The sequence below is a fragment of the Pelodiscus sinensis genome, chromosome 3, assembly GCF_052426305.1.
Source record: "Pelodiscus sinensis isolate ZL-2025 chromosome 3, ASM5242630v1, whole genome shotgun sequence".
NCBI lineage: Eukaryota > Metazoa > Chordata > Testudines > Trionychidae > Pelodiscus > Pelodiscus sinensis.
Window position 1 is genome coordinate 8,389,835 of NC_143054.1, and position 16,794 is coordinate 8,406,628.

The 16,794-nt window shown below is 51.1% G+C and overlaps 1 protein-coding gene across 8 annotated transcripts in view; it reads left to right on the top strand.

The window, feature by feature from the left end:
- The window catches only part of EFR3B (EFR3 homolog B), a 161,313-nt gene that overhangs the window by 68,779 nt on the left and 75,740 nt on the right, over positions 1-16,794 (top strand). For 6 of the 8 annotated variants that reach the window (XM_006116729.5, XM_075923305.2, XM_025181494.3 and 3 more), the window contains exons 2-3: positions 11,809-11,885; positions 15,019-15,146. In XM_006116729.5, coding sequence (XP_006116791.2) covers positions 11,809-11,885; positions 15,019-15,146 — 205 coding nt within the window. Of the gene's footprint in view, positions 1-3,134; positions 3,193-11,808; positions 11,886-15,018; positions 15,147-16,794 lie in introns of those variants that run through there. The other 2 variants (XM_075923307.2, XM_025181497.3) reach the window with 2 other exon arrangements.

Below are 16,794 nucleotides of genomic sequence, written 5' to 3' on the forward strand. Positions count from 1 at the left end.
ACCATTGCCAAGAGTGAGCTGAATGATTCCCAACAGAGCCTCTCCTTCCACTGCAAACAGTGAGAGGCCTTTTCTCTATGATCAATTGCTCTGCCATGAGGGATCTAGCAAGGCCGTGGGAACCTGGATATGGAACAGGGACACATTTCAGGGGTCAGATGATCCTTTATTCCTTGCCAATCATTTTGAAACCGAGCATGAGGCTGTAGTAGTGTACAAGGAAGCAAAGCAGAGCATTGATAACCGCCAATGATTACAGCCCAGCGGGTGTGTAATAAACACTTCTCTGCTATGAACTTGCTGAACAGAAACTTGGAAGTGACTTGCTCTTGGGGAAGTGCGAGGGGAGCCTTTGGGAGATGTCAGCTGGTGCGGAGTGGGGCCCGCTTGTGGGTCAGGGAGCATTTGATGCTCAGTCTGTGGCCTACACTGACTTCCAGGCGGTTTCCAGATGACATGTAAGGCGCTGCCATTGCCCTGTTAAAGCTGTAGATGATGTCAGTCCTGGCCCTGCAGAGACACCACCTCGCTCCCTGGGATCCCTTCATGTTTGTTGTCCTGTGCTCAGACTCCTAGCAGCCCCTTTCAAATGGGGAATAGGGTTGCTAGGTGTCCGGTATTGACCTGGACAGTCCAGTATTTTCGCCTCCTGTCAGGTAAAAAAAAATTCAGAAAATACCAGACACCTAAAATGTCCGGTATTTTCTGATTTGTTTTCCTTGCCAGGAGGTGAAAATACTGGACGCTTTGCATCCCTACACACATTCGGCAACCGGGCCCAGCCCCCGGCCTCTGCGCCAGGCCTCCTCCCCCCCCCGCTTACCTGGTTCTGCAGGGAAGCTGTCTTGTGGCTGGAGCAGAAAAGATGACTGCCAGCAAAAAAGCTTCTTCTTAAAGGGGCAATACTGTTTTTTCTTAATTTATTTTTTTTTTGCTCAGCAACTTTGGTCTCCCCCTTTTTTTTCTCAACAGAATTTTTTTCCGTGTGTGTGTGTGTGTGTGTGTGTGTGTGTGTGTGTGTGTGTGTGTGTGTGTGTGTGTGTTTTCGGTATTTTTGGTTAAACCATCTGGCAACCCTAATGGGGAAGGGCTTAGTGGTCCAATGGGACATCTCTGGAAACACAGAATTCTAGAATGGGAAGGGTCCTTGAGAGGTCATCAAGTCCAGTCCCTTGCCCCCATCTTGGCAGGACCAAGCACTACCTGGGTTTGTTGTTTGTCAGAGCATCCTGCCAGGTCTGTCTGGCCTCCACGGCTTTTCTGGAAGGGGTTGGGTAGCTGGATCCAAGAGGGTAGGCTGGGGAGAATTCTTTGCCTTGTGGCCAGGGCTGTTTCCTGTGGAGTGTGTGTGTGTCTCTGAGGATGCAGAGCTCTTGGCATGCTGGGCGTTTGATAAATGTAACCAATTTAACGTTGTGGGTTGGCTGCTCCATTGGTTGCCTTAAGAATAATGTTGCTGCGCTGGCTGATGGACTGTTAAGCCCTTTCATACATTATCAGCTGGGCTGTGGTATTTCCTTGGGGCTAAGAAACACACATCAAAGAAACGGGCTGAGCCGACGTAACAGAATCTTATGTTCCGATTACATCTTTCCTCCTGAAGGGCTCCGGAATGAATCTGTCTGGCGGCGTGTTTGGCGGGTAGTGACGGTTGCTCATGAGTGCACAGCAGCAAAGGACAGGAAGTGAAGGATAATGCAGTATTCAGCAGAGACCAAAGACAAAATGACATTCTCCCGACTGGGATCAGATCAGGATGCTGTGAGAGCATCCAGCCGTCTTGTGCCTGAGGTTGTCAACACAGGGCTGATCAGTGCTGGGTGGGACGTTCTAGGAAGTGTCTTTTCCTCACTAGAGAAGGGGACTGGGAGACAGGGCTGCAGAATACCACTCACAGGTCTGGCATTGGGCCTTGAGTGAATCACTTCTCTTTGCACCTTGCTTCCTCCATCGGTAAAACAGGGATGGCCTTTGTCTAGCTCTCCGACTTACATGACCCTTGTCACAATAATGGCTAAGCACCTCATGGACTTAATGCATTTATCATCTCAACACCCCTGGGGATAGGGCAGTGCTGGTGTCCCCATTGTACCAGCACAGAGAGACTGAGTGACTTACTCAAGGTCCCACGTGAAGTCTGTGGAAGAGCAAGGACTTGGTTTCCCAGGTTGGTTCTAGCTGCTGGCCCAGCTTTCCTCTCAAGGACAAGTCTACACTAGGAGACAAAGTTGAACTGAGATATGGAACTCCAGCTACAAGAAGAGTCGACGTACTTAGTTTGAATTTCTGTGGCATCTCCACTACGGGAAGATAATGGGAGAAACTCTCCCATCAACTTCCTTTACTCCTCGTGACTTGGTAGAGTACCAGAGTCGATGGGGGGGGGGGCACAATCAGCACTTGATTTAGCAGGTCCTTATTAGACATGCTCAATCGAACCTTATTAGATCCTCAACATCGATCTCCTGGTAAGTGTAGACAAGGCCTTAGTAATACTGACCTTGAGGTGTGTAGTGAGGGTTCCTCATTATCTTTAAAGCACAGTATTGGAGGGGGAAACTCTTCCCTATGTTGTTTCTAGTCTTATTGATGCTTCTTTACTAGATCTGGACTGAAAGGCCCCTTCACCCCCAAAGAGCCTTCAAATTGTAGCATTTAGCTACTGTTGACATGAAAAGCGTGGAATGGGTCACTCTGAAAACAGAGTTTCTGTAATCCGGTGCCAGTCCTCCTCCTCCCTCCCTCCCTCCCCCCAACTATTTCAGCTCCTGCGTGTGAGGTTGTGTGTGTGAATACATTGATATTTGTGGTTTTAAAATTCTCTTTGGTGACACCTTCAAGTTGCTGACATGCTGCAGGAATGATTAAATGGGTTCACGGTAAGATGCAGATGTCTTCCTCAGCAGTTTAGTTCACTGCAGTGCCATCATTTGCTTAGATTGGCCCGGATCTTGCTCTCCTACATGTGGACTGTTTGAAGAGACAAAGGGGGAGGGGGGAGGAAGAGGCTGCATGCATTGTGGATACTGGGTGCTTGTTTTCTTTGCAGAGCAGGCACTGTGTAATAACTATGGAAACTTCATCTCTCAGTGAACAGAGCTGAATGGGAGTAATGAATGCCAATCATCTAGAGTACAAAGTTTAGACAGAGAGAGAATTTTTTTGACCGGCAGACTGCAAAATCGAGCTCAGGTGGGGATGCATTAATATTGCTGTTTGTCTTTCTATATGCTAAGATCTTTTCTTGGAAGGAGCAGGAAAGAGGGGAATGAGGCTATGTCTACACTGTAGGCTTTTTGCGCAAGAAGCTTTTGTCAGAAGACATCTTCCGCAAAAACGTCTTGCACAAGAGCGCGTCCACACTGCAAAAGCATATCGAAAAATGGACAGATTGGCCACCAGAGCACCTGTGCTTTTTCCTCTTCTTGCACAAAAAAATCCCTCTTCCCCATACACACACGACTTTTTGCGCAAGAGGTCTTGCGCAAAAAGGGGTTCTTCCTTGTAGAATGACGATTACCAATTCCACAAACACCCCTCTGATCTTTCAATTTACTTGCACAAAAACGTGCTTGAGGTGTGGACACTCCACGAGTTTTTGCGGAAATATGGCCGTTTTTCCTCAAATGCTCTGTAGTGTAGACCTAGTCTGAGTGACTAAAGTCTAGTGTCTTTCCTGTGGTACAGCAGAAGGTCAAAAGTCTTAAGCGAGTTTGGTTTTGTGGTCTTAGATGGGACCCTGATTAGATTTTGTGGCCTCTTTAGATGGTTCCTGTTTGACCACAATACCCTATGGGATGACCCAGTGGAGTTTAACTGGACCTCAATTCAGGCAATAGTCCATGCTGTCATGAATGATGGATGTGGTGCAAGGTCCCTTTAGCACTGATGCATTAGTGAAATTGTAATGATACACATTGATGAGAGACATTTTCATCAGTATGCCATTGAGACCTCAGGAGGATCAAGAATATATTATAGAGAAGAGTCTGATATTGGCATATTGGCAGAGAGGGGAAGAACTGGATGAACTTATAGCTCGGTCCCCGTTCTAAATGTAATGGGTTATATTCTGTTCCATCTGTGGCTGATTCTGTAATTCATGCTGTCAATAGTTAGGGACCAACCAATCTCTTGACCAGTACGGTTGGGTAGCAATGACTTTTTTACATGGGTTGGGTAGACCCAGGAGTGGCCCTAGATGAGCTGCCGGCAACTGGCATCCTAGGCGAAACGTGTGATCGGCGTCCCTGCCTCCAAAGCCTTCTGTGACGTAGTGGGGGTACCTGGCTGGTTTCTATGCTGCTGGCTCTGGGGGATCCCCCACTGGCTGCCGTGGGTACCACGACCCAGCAAAACAGGATGAGTCACTATGCAAACCAGTGGCCAGACACCCCCCATGGAGAGGAACAAAGGAAGGTGGAATGCTGCCTTGGCTGGGGGGCAGGGCTGGAAGTGAGGGAGTTGGTTGCTGGCTGTCGGAGGGCATGGAGGAGAGCCTAGGAGAAGGGGCTGGAGTTTAGGGGCCCAGTCTCCCCCATCTCAAGGGGGCCTGAGGCATCCTAGCCCAGTTCCTGTGACCAGACTACATCTGTGCTGCGCTGTGCTGGAGGAGCAATAAACCACCCTCAATTCCACTGGCTGGTGCAGTCTGTTTGTGCCATTTCGGGGTGCAGGAGACGGGGAACCCCCAACACGCCGTCACACTGGTGTCAGAAGTGGGATGCACTGCACCCCGTGGATGGAGCTTCCAGCGGCAAGCGACAAGGCGCAGTAGAAGCAAGAGCCCTGGAGCCAGGCGTGCTGGAGACAGAGCGAAGCGGTTCCTGGGAATCGTGGGGCGCTGCAGCACTAGACTGGTGAGTCTGCACCGAGGGGCCCAGCGGGCAGATGGCCTACGCCCGACTCTTGAAGGCAGAGCTGGTGGGGCTGTGCAGAGAGAGGGGCTTGCCTGTGCAGAAAGCAACCAAGGCCCAGCTGATTGCCCAGCTGGAAGATAATGACCAGCCACAGGGCCAGGATCTTGTCCCCAGGGGAAGCAGCCAGACCCCCCCTGAGAGTGTGTCAGGCTCAGAGAGGGGGAGGAGCGCTGGAACCCAACGGAGAGATGAGACAGCGTCTCCCGGGAGGCCTGCAAGTAGCCCATCTAGGGCAGGGGCCAGCCCAGCGGAGCTGCGGCGCCTGGAGATCCAGCTGCGGATCAGGGAATTGGAAGTAGAGGACCGAGAGAAGGACCGCCAGGACCGAGAGAAGGAGCGCCAAGACCGAGAGAGGCAGCGGCAGCATGAGCTGGCCATGGCAGAGCGGAGAACCGGCGGGGCACCGGCTGCGCCAAGTGCGGATGGGCCCCAGGGTCCCAGGACTGCCAGACGCTTGGAGAGGCTCGTGGTGGCCCAACTGAAGGACATGGGTGACATAGACGGGTTCCTCAGTGTCTTTGAGAGGGCCTGTGGGCTGCAACGGGTCCCCCCAGCTGACTGGCTGCAGGAGCTCATCCCCGCACTGAACCAGGAGGCGGCCGGAGTGCTCAGTCAGCTGGAGGACCTACAGCCAGGGGATTACAACCGAGTCAAGGAGGCCCTGCTGCACAAGTTCGGGCTGACCCCCGAGATGTACAGGAAGAAGTTCCGGGGGGTACAGAAAGGGCCACGGGAGACCTATGTGGACCTGGCCTCCCGCCTGGCGCAATACTGCCGCAAGTGGGTGTCTGGAGCCGGAGCCCAGACCGCAGAGGAGCTGCTCAAGCTGGTCATGATGGAGCAGTTCTATGAAGCGTGCCCACCCAAACTGAGGCTGTGGCTCAAGGACCGGAGACCAGAGAACCCCCAGGAGGCCGGGAGACTGGCGGATGAGTTCACGGAGAGCCGGTCCGGGTGTGAACGGGAGTCCCGGAGAGAGAGGGAACCGCGCAGAGATCGGATCTCGGCTGAGCGACGGAGGGAGTCAACTACGGGGCGAGACCAAGGAACAGGTCGTCTGCGCCCCAGAGAACCAGCCAGGGCCTGGACAGAGACAGCCCAAAGCCTAACTTGCCAGCGCTGTGGGCAAAAAGGCCACAAGAGGGCTCAGTGCACCAGGTCCCAGGACCGGGGACTTTCCAGGGTTAACTGGCTGGGGCGGGAGGAAGGGCAGGCTGCCCCAGAGGCAGGGGCTGGCAGGCAAACCTCAGCTCAGAGAGAGGGGAAGGATGCTCAGTGCACCTCCCCTGGGAGGTCTGATTCTCAGGAGGCGGATTTCTCCGTGTACCGGGTGGGGGCAGGACGGCCCCTGCGGAGCGAGTGCCTCATACCCCTGGAGGTGGATGGTAGGAAGGTGACGGGCTTCTGGGACACGGGGGCAGAGGTGACTCTGGCCCGATCCGATATAGTGGCCCCAGAGCGGATACTACCCCACGCGCAGCTGACCCTGAAGGGCATAGATGGGTCCCCGTTTAAGGTGCCTGTAGCCCGGGTGCATCTGAAATGGGGGGCGAAGGAAGGCCTCAAGGAAGTGGGGGTGCACCCGCACTTGCCCACCGAGGTGCTGATGGGGAATGACCTAGAGGAGTGGCCCCATGAATCCCAGCGGGCTCTAGTCACTACCTGGAGCCAGAGCCAGCGGGGGGCTGACAACGTGGGTCCAGGGAAGGACTCCTGGCAGCGTCCTCAGGGTCCCATCCCAGTGGACACGGGGTCCAGCCAGGCTGGGACTCCGGACCTAGGCAGAGGTGGGGGACAGGTCCCGATCCCTGCCTCAGCAGCTGAATTCCAGGCTGAGGTGCAGGCAGACCCCTCCTTGCAGAGGCTGAGGGACCAGGCTGGCCTCCATGCAGCTCAGCCCCGGGGGAGAGGTGGCCAGGAGAGATTCCTGCGGGAGCGTGGGCTCCTGTTCCGTGAGTGGCTCCCCCCCAGGAAGGTGAGGGCATGGAGGGTAGAACGGCAGCTGGTCGTCCCCCGAAAGTATCGCCTCAAGCTGCTGTATTTGGCCCACGATGTCCCCGTTGGGGGCCACCGGGGGATCCGGAGCACCCGGCTGAAGCTGCTCCAGCACTTCTATTGGCCGGGAATCTTTACGGCCGTGCAGCGGTACTGCCGGTCCTGTGACTCCTGCCAGAGGGGCGGGAAGGCCCAAGACAGGAGGAACGCGGCTTGGGGGTCTCTACCCCAGATAGAGGACCCTCTGGGCTTGCTGAGAGAGTTATGGGAGGGGAAGTCCTCCCTGGATGGAGCATCGGGGGTGGAAGCCGCCCTGGCTGTCCAGAGAAGGCTCGCTGGGCTCATGGCCCCAGCCCGAGAGACCCTGGCCAGAGATCAAGGCCAGCGGAAGGGTGGGTGTGACCCCCGAGGACAGGCCTGTGCCAGTCGCCCTGGAGCGGGGCGGCGAGTGGACGGAGGGAAGCCAATTCATGTGGGGCCTCGCCACGGCCGGCCCGAGTCAAGGGGAGCACCCATGTCCCCAGGGCGGGTTCCCACGCAGAGGACCCGAACTTCCCTAGGTCACGAGCGGAGTGACCCTGCTCAGTTCGCTCTCGGAGGGGGGAGAACTGTGACGTAGTGGGGGTACCTGGCTGGTTTCTATGCTGCTGGCTCTGGGGGATCCCCCACTGGCTGCCGTGGGTACCACGACCCAGCAAAACAGGATGAGTCACTATGCAAACCAGTGGCCAGACACCCCCCATGGAGAGGAACAAAGGAAGGTGGAATGCTGCCTTGGCTGGGGGGCAGGGCTGGAAGTGAGGGAGTTGGTTGCTGGCTGTCGGAGGGCATGGAGGAGAGCCTAGGAGAAGGGGCTGGAGTTTAGGGGCCCAGTCTCCCCCATCTCAAGGGGGCCTGAGGCATCCTAGCCCAGTTCCTGTGACCAGACTACATCTGTGCTGCGCTGTGCTGGAGGAGCAATAAACCACCCTCAATTCCACTGGCTGGTGCAGTCTGTTTGTGCCATTTCGGGGTGCAGGAGACGGGGAACCCCCAACACGCCGTCACACCTTCAACGGCCGTTTATCTTGGCGCCCTAGGTGACTGCCTAGTTTGCCTGTATTGATGGGCCACCACTGGGTAGATCTATGTCTACAAGACAGTGGGCACCTTTTGGAGGAGGCAGTCAGATTACACGCCAGCATCTGAGTGCCAGACCCAGTGTTCCCGTGCTTCATCTCTTGCCCATTATTTTGCGTAAATAATGATTTTACTTCACCCTGTGTAATTAGTTGCTTGCTCTGTTTCTGGTTGGGGGCATTTCCTTCTATGGCATTGGGAGAACCTCTGTGGGGAATGAATTGCTGAATCAAGTCCTCGGCTGATGCCTTTTCGCTGCCTGCCACCAAGGTGTTCTCCTTGCTGAGGACATCCACCTAGGTTCTGATTTTATGTACACTTGTAAATCCGTGGTTGCCCCATGGCTGCGTGACTTGCACTAGAAGAATTTGGCTCTTTGTCCCCCTGTAATGACTAGTCCCCATGAGAGGATAAGAGTCTAATACAGCTAGCAGTGGATGGAGTTACTACTTCAGCTCAAGTGACGTCATGCTTTTAGCTTGGAAGGGTTTAGACTCAAACCATGTTGATGACCAAACATTTGGGTGCTCCCTTGCTCACTTCCCCTGAGTGACTCTCGTACAATAGGTCTTTGATTCTAGAATTCACTTCCCACTTGGTCCGAGAGAGACCACATTTGTTGATTTCCTGGGCACCTTGCAAGAGCTACGTATTCTCCAAGTTTAATCTGAGAGGGGAGGGAGAAGGATAAGTGCTGGGGGAGAAGGAGAGAGCAGAGTAGCTTTGGAGAGGAACCAGAGAGGAATGGGAAGAAAAATGTGGCGTTAAATCAAGGATGGATGAGAGAGGTCAAAAAGGGAAAATGAGAAGAGGCCTGGGTGATAAGGATCATCCGTAATTTTCTCTTGTAACATACACAATTTCATTTGGATCTATTCCCGCATGCACACACAACCCTCCTTCTACTCTACCATTGACTGCCTTCTCCCATCTCTCCTAGCCCTAATCCCATTGAATCTTCCCCCTCGCCTCCCCCCCTCCCCGATAAAACTTGGAGAATACGTAGCGAGAATACGTAGCTTTTGCGAGGCGCCCTGGAAATCAACAAATGTGGTCTCTCTCGGGCCAAGTGGGAAGTGAATTCTAGGATCAAAGACCTATTGTATGACAATTTATCTACTTTCTTCCACTATTTGATCTGAGGAAGTGGGTCTGGCCCACGAAAGCTCATCACCTAATAAACCATCTTGTTAGTCTTTAAAGTGCTCCATAGTCCTGTTTTCTATTGTATGAGAGTCACTCGGGGACAAGTGAGCCAGGGAGCACCCTGAGGACAGCCTGTATCCTGCTATCATTACACCTGAGCTTTGTCCTCTGCCAGGGTGGGTGCTTCACTACCTAGCACTGCAAATGCCTCGGTGCTTATTCCCAGCCCTGCTCTCCTGGCTGAAGCAACCATGGCTTTTAGCTTTACCCCTTCAGCTGACTGCAGTGAACATGCAGCTGATGAAATTCAGGTACTGGTCCAATCACAGGCATTTCTGCTGGCCAAGGGGAGATTTCCTGGTGGGCAACCTCCTGCGCCTACCAATGTCAGAGGAGCTCAGGTCACAGTTATCACACAGTCAGAATCCCCATTGTGTACATCTGGGGATAACCCACGTCTTGGCTTCTCCAGAGTGTCTCTGCAAAGTGTCCTCATCTTGTAGTGCAGAACCAAGGTCTAGCAAAGACCTGGCTAGCCTATCCCCTGGGCCAGTGCAGGGCTGCGCTCTACAGTATGGACCCTGGTACGTTGTCCCCACTCATTGTAACGCTGTCAAGGGAGGGACGTCGCGGTTACAAAGTGCTCTGTGCTTTAGGCCCTGTGTAGTCCCTTTGGAGTGGCCCCTCTGGCGACAGGCTTCCCCCAGGTGGACCCACCCAGCCCTACTATTGACCAGCTGTGACTGGCCCGACAGGAAGATGCTATCCTTAGAGAGAGGCCGATCAAAGTGATTCAAAGCGTTATTTATGCACCCAGCGGTGCATAACAAGCAGGGGGAAAGGTGCAACCAACAAGAGGTCGGTCTGTCCGGGTCTTACCTAAGCTTTAACAAAATACAGGACTATGTAGCACTTTAAAGACTAACAAGATGGTTTAATAGGTGATGAGCTTTCGTGGGCCAGACCCACTTCCTCAGATCAAATAGTGGAAGAAAATAGTCACAACCATATATACCAAAGGATACAATTAAAAAAATGAACACATATGAAAAGGACAAATCACATTTCAGAACAGAGGGGGGATGCGGGGTGGGGGGGAAAGGAAGGTAAATGCCTGTGAGTTAATATTAGAGGTGGGGAAGGGGAGATGTCTGTGAGTTAATGGTATTAGAGGTGATAATTGGGCAAGCTATCTTGGTAATGGGTAAGGTAGTTGGGGTCTTTGTTCAGCCCCCTGAGGAGAGTGTCGAATTTTAGCATGAATGCCAGTTCAGAGGATTCCCTTTCAAGTGCAGATTTGAATGTCTTCTGAAGTAGGATGCATGTGATTAGGTCATTGAGACAGTGTCCTTTCTGGTTGAAATGGCAAGAAACTGTTTTTTCTTTGTGATCCTAACGTCTGTTTTGTGGGCATTGATTCTTTGGCGAAGTGTCTGAGACGTTTGTCCAATGTACATAGCAGACGGACACTTTCGGCACATGATAGCATAGATTATATTTCTGGATGCGCAGGAATATGTAATCTTGATCTTATAACTCAGGGTATGTCTACACTACCCTCCTAGTTCGAACTAGGAGGGTAATGTAGGCATACCGCACTTGCAAATGAAGCCCAGGATTTGAATTTCCCGGGCTTCATTTGCATAAGCGGGGAGCCGCCATTTTTAAAACCCCGCTGGTTCGAACCCCGTGCAGCGCGACTACACGGGGCACAAACTAGGTAGTTCGGACTAGGCTTCCTAGTTCGAACTACCGTTACTCCTCGTGAAATCATCTTGAGGTTAGGTGGTTGTCTATAGGAGACTATGGGAGTTTAGTGTCCTGTTCCAGTATAGGCTGTAATTTATTGATAATGTGTTGGACAGGTTTAAGTTGGGAGCTGTAGTCTTTAAGCTTTAGTCTTTCCTTGCAAGTGTTGGGTGTGTTCCCCTCAGCCCAGACACCTGACTCATGGCCTTGGAGAGACAGGCTGCCCCAGCTGTGTTCTCTCAGCGAGTCTCTATCAGAGACTCCTCTCCAGCTGGTGCTGCCCACTGCTCCCTACTCTGCAACTCCTTACTAAGCTAGGGTCGTGAGTGGTTTAGTGCTCCTTTGATCCTAGGTGTGGGGAAAATGCAATCTATTCGCCTGTTGGAAGCCGGGCAGGTGGGCATTTCCCAATTAATGGTTCTCACATCATTCCATTAAGGACCCTGGTCATTCTCTCTGGCTTTACTTTATTTCGCTACCCGTTCCCCTCCCAGTTCCTTTCTTTGATTTAACTCCATGCAGCCAGGCAGGATCCTACATAGCACGTAAACTGACGGGCATAGAGTATTCCTAAAAACCAGTACGGAGAGCTCCCTCGTGCTCGGCATGGGGCTTCCAGCATTTCCCTTGTCTTCTCAGTCGTGACTTTTTGCGGTGGCGTTGCTCTTTGATTCATCTCTTTGCAGGGACTCGGGGCTGAGTGATGCTGTGAGGGGTTATTATATTTTTGTGAGCAGGGTACGAGTTTGCTGTCAGACATGCCTCTCCCTGGAATCGTCTCCTCTGACCCGAGCACGTCGCTGGCTCCTGATGAAGGCTACCCGCTGAGGAAGACCCAGGCCCTGTTGCGTTTCTGAGTCGCTTTTCCTTTCTTTTCCAGGCGTGTGCGGCTGCTGCGGCGCTCTGCGGCCCCGTTACAAGAGACTAGTTGACAATATCTTTCCAGAGGATCCAGAGGTAAATGCGCTTCCTCTTTTGCTTGAAACACAACGACTTAGCAGCCTGCTGGCTGGAAACAGTCCACTAAAACACCAGAGCGAGGCAGACTGGGGGCAGATGGGAAGCAGGGAGCCTGCAGAGTGGGAACCAAGGATATAGGCTGGAGCATGCCTGAGCATGCCCGGAGACCCCAGCTCTCACCAGGCAGGCTGCTCGCATGGAATTGTCACCTGAACAGTCAGGCTTCAGGTAGAATTAGAATTTCCCAGCATTCTTTAAAAGTTAGTTTATATCATTTAAATGATGGGCAACAGGGGATGGATCAGCCCCATTCATTCACCTGTTCTGTTCATTCTCTCTGGGGCACCTCACATTGGCCATTCTCGAGGGCCAGGATACTGGGTAGATGGACCTTTATTCTGACCCAGTCTGGCCATTCTGTTGTTCGGAGTTTTCACATTTCTCCGGTCATTCAGTGATATTCACCTGCATGCCAGGAAATGCCCTTGTAGAAGAGGTGACTTTTTTAGGGCTGTACAAGGAGGGTTTCATTTTCTGTAATGTGCCCTTCATTTTTGTGAGAAGCATTTTGTGTTGGTATCAAAACCCTAAGTTCCTTGAGCTGTCGTGTCTGCTCTGGTTTCATCTAGACTGGGGTTTAACTAGTCTAGGGAGGAGCGAGGGATAGCTCAGTGGTTTGAGCATTGGTCTGCGAAACCTAGGGTTGTGAGTTCAATCCTTGCAGAGGCCATTTAGGTATTTGGGGCAAAAATTTGTCAGGGAGGGTACTTGGTCCTGCTGTGAAGGAAGGGGACTGGACTCAATGACCTTTCAAGGTCGTTTCTAGGAGATAGGCAATCTCCATTAATTTAAATGTAACTAGATTCCCTGTCAGCGTGAGGTGATGACCACAGCTGTAAATGCTACTCTAAATGTAACCAACACACCTCCTGGGTGTAGTGTTCTATCCCCTGTAATGGCACCGAGACCACTTAGAGATTAATGGGTCTGCTACAGCCTCAGCTAAGAGTCAGAGGGCTTTCAGCTCAGGCAGTCGCAGCTCATACATTTAGCTCCAGAGATCCCAGGTTCTATCTCGCCCACCGATAACCGAGGTCTGTCAGTGTTCTATAAACACTCCTCAAATATTTGTTTCGAGGCACACGTGCATGTGCTTCAAACCCCAGCTGAGTCCTGCCACAAAAGTCAGTGGAGGGTGTAGCTTAGTGTTTACGATCACGTTAGTTCACTTGAGTGAATTGCAATCGGTTGCACATCCCTCGCACCACTCAGCCCAGAATTTCGAAGCACTGGACGCTAATGGCTTGTCTTGAACTCGCTCAGTGGCAGAGCCATAAAGGGAAGGAACCTTGCTCCCAGGACTGTCCTAAACAGTAGACAGCAGAGCTGGGAATACACGTCCCTGCCAGTTCCCAGATTTTGTCACAAGTCTTTGTTTGACATCAGCTTCACTTTGTGTGTGACACTCGGTGTGTGCTTCTCAGGCTTGGAGGAGAGCCCCGTGTAAGCTCGAAAGCTTGTCTCTCTCCCACAGAAGTTGGTGCAATAAAAGATATTTCCTCCCCCACCTTGTCTCTCTGACGTCTACGTCGTTCCCATGGCTGATGTCACAGGTGGATGAGTGAGAACATAAACAAGGACGCAGCAGCAGCAGCACTGCCAGAAGCAAGACGCTTGTTTTCATGCTGCAGTCCTTGGCAATACAGAAGAAGGGGGGCGGGGAGGAATGTTGCAAACATCTCACATGGGAACAGAATGATTTCTCAAGAAAACTGTTTTTTGAAGCTTTTCATGACACATAAGCAGCTCTCGGGGATAATTACCTGCCCACTCAGTGAAAGTGTCAATCCCCCAGCTCTCTTTGAAGATGTTGTCATCATCCCGGAAAGAGATTTTTTTTACCTTAACAAGTTTGTGCCTTGGTATAAGGAAGAACTGACTAGCACGGCTCCCTTATTACGTTCCAGTATAATTGTGTCTGGAGGAACAGACGAGATTTCCTTTTCCTTAAAGAGATGCTTTGCTGTTGGGGCTATAAAATAGATGCATAATAAATGCCGGGGATGGTTGGGAGAACAAGATACAAGCTAGCAACATCCCTGTGCAAATGACAGTGGTCACATGTATGCAAATCCCTCCAGACATGAGTAGGAATTGAACTTGGGATGCATGATGAGTGGTCTCTTAACAGGATGGCAGCAACATCATCAAAGAGAGCTGGGAGATTAACACTTACGCTGACAAGACAGGTGATTATCCCAGGTTGCTTATGCTACCCTAGCAGGTGTAAACTACCCAAGGTGTGCAAGGCAGAATCAGACCGGGCGTCTTTGACCTTTGTGGCTTAAGTTCACTTGGTCCTAAAGATCATCTTAGGAAGACGATGAAAGGGTGAGATGTTGCATTTTGACACCATTCTCCTATCTCTGGCTTTCCAAGCGCCCGACATACAGCCCAGCACTGAGTTGCTGCCATCGCGGGAAAAAAACGGGTGGCTTGCCATAGCTGGAGATAAAGCTTGAGGGCAAAAGGGGAAGCAGCTGAGGTGATATATAACACATGGGCTGTGCTTCTTTAAATAGCGGGAAATGAACTGCACTCTGATGCAAGCTGGCGGGTTGGCAGCTCCAGAGGCAGAGATCTCTGTTTATTCCCAGCCTGGGTTCCTCAGCCATCACTTCCTCAGCAGGATGCTTCGGGCATGTCCCTGAGAGCTCCCTGTGCAGGGTCGTTCAGCCTTTGTCAAGTCAGTCCTTTGATTCTGGGCCGGGGCTTGTGCCCGCTGCAAAGCAGATGCTGGGAATGGCAATGACTCCTCCACGCGTTTCGATATGCTGCCGGACAGCAGATATTTAAATGCTAATGGATACTGACTGCTGACTGGGGGGTTCTGGCACCTTCCTCTGAATCATCAAGAATCTGGCCAGCATCAGAGATAGTATCAGCATCAGAGGCTAATTGACTAACTGGACAATTGGCCTGACCCATCATAGCAATTCGTGTGACATCGGATGCTGCTGATTTCAACCTGGAGGCTGAAAGCTCCATAGCCCTTTCCCTGTGCTGCTCGCTGAGAATGGCCTTTCAAAATGGAACGGAGCTCAAACCCCATGTCGGTCTGTTTTTCCAGGATGGGCTGGTAAAAACCAATATGGAGAAACTGACCTTCTATGCGTTGTCTGCACCGGAGAAGCTGGACCGCATCGGCGCGTACCTTTCGGAGAGACTGATCAGAGATGTGGGCAGGCACCGATATGGGTAAGGGGAAGCATAATGCTGACTCCCAGCAATTATTTGTTGTTGTGTGTGTAATGTTGGGTGAGCTAGATGTCACTTCGTTGCCCTCTCCGGTGCCCTTGAAAATCCTAACTCCCATAGAAAAGTATCCGGAAACCCAGAGTTCAGTCTCTAAGGATTTTCAGCAAGGATTGCACAGGATTCAAGTCCCAAAAGGAACTACAGAAATGAATTTAATTAAAGAACTTTATAAAATCTTATGATGAGGAAACAAGGAATAGGCTAATTTTTACAATATAAAGCAGCTATTTTATAACTCACAGACATTATCTTCACAGGTACAATAAACATAAATAAAGAGACAACCAAAAGTGAAATGTGAACTGTTCAGTCCACACTAAACACAATAAGAAGAAACTGAGAGATCCCAAAAGCTGAGGTTTAGTTCACCTAGGTCTCAGTTAGTATCTTTGATCACAATTTGCTGAGTCTGAAACATCTTCCTTCCACTTGCTTGTAGGAAACCTCAGTTGGAATCCAGACAGCCTCTTCCTCTGCTGTGGATCACGGCTAGACAGCCAGCTAGCTGGTTAAGTCACAAGTATATGAATTTAAAGAAAATACAAGAAAATACAAAACTGAGAATTACAAAATAGAAATGACTCTTTCTCCATTAATACATTAAAAAAAAGCTGATAAATCACATTAGTTAAGAAAATTAACTAGTAGCTTGGCTAAAATCAAAACAACATTCAAAGCATACAACTAAAACAGATGTCATTTTCCCTTCCAGTTTCCCCTTGTTATAATTAACATAGTCCATGTTTCTGTTAGGCTATGTCTACACTGCAGATTCTGGAGATATTCCAAAATAGCTATTTCACGTCTTTTGAGTGTGCCCGTTATTTTGAAATATAACCAGTTCACTATTCCGATGTCCCTGTAAACCTCGTTCCACGAGGAGCAAGGGACGTTTCGGAATAGCGCTTTGTTTCGAAATAAGTGCTGTGTAGACAGCGCCAAATTTTGAAATAAGCTATTTTGAAATTAACCCTAAGCTATGCAATTTGCGTCGCTTATTTTGAGCTCTGGGTGCAGTGTAGACGCACCCTGGGAGAGTTAGCATCATCACCACCTGCTGCAAAGGGCTTCAGCGTGCAGGACAACAGCTTGATTTCTGCTCCTGAGCTCAACTTCTTCCAGTCCCCATAGGGCATGTGACCCTTAGAAAAGCAGCTGCCCTGCTTGCTGACCAATGGAATCTGACCCCCCCAAGAGAGACAGACCCTATTGGAGTAGACCCCAAACTACCACACCCAACTCCAGAAGCTTCTGGGTGTGGAGTGCTCAATCCGCCTTGCAACAATGGCTCAGACACAACCCACTCCTATCCCCTCTCCCACGGGGGTCTCTTAAAGAGAGATCTCCCTCTTAGGTATATGGGCTACATGTTCCTAGAGAGCGAGTGCCCAAAATGTCCGGGAAAAGGTCCAGGTGAAGACTGAATGAAGCTAATGGGATGAATCGGTGCACTAAACACCAAAATATACATATGTCCTAGGGGACACCAAAATGGTTGTGTTCTTTGTGACTTGGGCAGCTACACACACCCCCATAAGTGACACCTAGACAATAGTATCTTTCAGTTTCTGGTCTCACACCACAGTGC